At 45.2% G+C, this 1,830-nt stretch overlaps 1 protein-coding gene across 2 annotated transcripts in view; it reads right to left on the reverse strand.

Annotated features, from left to right (window-relative positions):
• Nucleotides 1-146: 146 nt before the first annotated feature.
• Nucleotides 147-1,830, reverse strand: part of LOC104825837 (mediator of RNA polymerase II transcription subunit 12-like) — an 11,277-nt gene continuing 9,593 nt past the window's right edge. For both annotated transcript variants that reach the window (XM_010558226.2, XM_010558225.2), the window contains exons 12-14: nt 1,801-1,830; nt 1,190-1,511; nt 147-1,082 (exon numbers count right to left, since the gene is read on the reverse strand). In XM_010558226.2, coding sequence (XP_010556528.1) covers nt 624-1,082; nt 1,190-1,511; nt 1,801-1,830 — 811 coding nt within the window. In that variant the 3' untranslated portion in view covers nt 147-623. The remainder of the gene's footprint in view (nt 1,083-1,189; nt 1,512-1,800) is intronic.

Consider the following 1,830-nt stretch of genomic DNA (forward strand, 5'->3'; position numbering starts at 1 on the left):
TGTTGCTATTCTCCTTCCCCGCATACATGAACATGACGGAGTGTTTATAATCCCACAATACTATTTCCTGGAGACCCGAATCCATGAACTTTACAAATTGCAGAAACTACAAACGCTTGCAAAAACAGAAGGGGGTTGTTCAGGAAGAGAATAAAGATGAGATCAATAAGAAATGGAAACAAAGCTACATATGATTCTCGGAATAATTTTACTATCAATCGAACAAGAACCGGAAACCAATTATCCATCCCTCTATATACAACAGGCTTCCGGACCAATTGCAGATGATGGGATTGGTCCGGATCAAGTGACAAGTGGCGAGCGCTACGACCAGCAGCAAATGGGTTAGTAGTTAAAAACACACGTTCAGACCCAGATCCTCAAAAACTCTTAACTGCACAGGCAGAGATCTCCTCGTTGATAACTTCTCAGGTCTTGTGGACTGTTTGTTGTCTGAATCACCCGTGTCTCCGAGCGTATCGAAACCCCTCAAAAAATGATTGCCATGAGTTATAGATAACCAAACATCAAAGCTTTTCCGGTCACTCGTTCTTGGGGGGTGAAGGGGGTTGCTCAACTGTAGAGCTCCGATTAAAGTATAAATGAATACCACAAAACTAGAATCAGCTGTCCTCATCCACGGAACCAATGTAAGTCAGCTCAGTTCGTCTGACCCTTACTGCGCCTTTCAGCCAACTGGCGGCTCGAAGATTGACGTGGTCGCTGCTTGACCCATTGCTTGATGGACCTGAACCCGTGCCATCCTCAAGAAGCATCCACGGGTCTATCTCTGTGCTGTCCAGTTCCTGTTGCTGCTGAGCCGCTGGGGTTTGCCTCAGCTTTCCTTGAGCTGTGTTTCCCATTTTTGCCATCGAAATAGAATTTCTCTGAGGTGGAGTAGAAGAAGCTCCAGGGGTGAACCCGCTTGCCAAAGAGGGTTGAAGGAGTGAGAGTGCAGTAGCAGGTACAACAGCAAGAGGCTGGCACATGAGAGAACATCGCTGATACGGGAGGAGGATTGGCATCGCAGCTTGGATCCGCCATCTCACAGTGTCTGGCAACTGCATCCGTTCCAGCTCATTCTGCATTGGCGTAACAAATATTTTCAGATAGACGAGTAAAATACTTTCAAATCTACGTGCCATTTCAGAAGGACATGGAATTTAAGTTCATGAATAGAGTGACAGACCTGCAAACTCTCTGCTGAGTCACGATCAAACGGGGAAAAATCTTTGGGAGATTCATTGAGTGGCTTTGACACTGGCCTCGTCTTTAGCCAGCAGGGTTGGTGATTGCTTAGCAGCCCGTGCAGTACAAACAGAAAGCGGTCAAATAGGGCTTCACTAGCGGAAGGATCAAACATTGATTCCATCTCTGCCTTTGATAGGTTACTACTACAGAATGTGCGAGGAGGGGAGCATACAGTGGAATCTTCATAAACCACTCGGGTCCCAAGCAGTCGGATCATAGTGGAGGCAAGTGTGAGCCTTATGCTACGACTTGAAGGCTCCCTGTAAAACAAATTGTCATACATGATAAGTATCTCAGAGCTAACACTGTATAGTACGAGCAATGAACACAGGAAGGGCTAATTTACATAAAATATTACCAGAAACAGTAACACGATGCCGAAGGTAAAAATGACATGAAACAACGAAGACCAAACATATTATATCTCCCACACATGAGATTAATCAGAGAAGCATGAAGACAAAGTTGTAGAGAAACATGCACAAGCTTTGTCTCATATAAGCAAGCTGAAAGATGGGATGAAAAAGCAAGGAGAGTAAGAGACAGTACCCGCAAATGACAGGCAGTAATCTCAGCAGG

The sequence above is a fragment of the Tarenaya hassleriana genome, unplaced genomic scaffold (genome assembly GCF_000463585.1).
Source record: "Tarenaya hassleriana unplaced genomic scaffold, ASM46358v1 Cleome5, whole genome shotgun sequence".
NCBI classification, from domain to species: Eukaryota; Viridiplantae; Streptophyta; class Magnoliopsida; order Brassicales; family Cleomaceae; genus Tarenaya; species Tarenaya hassleriana.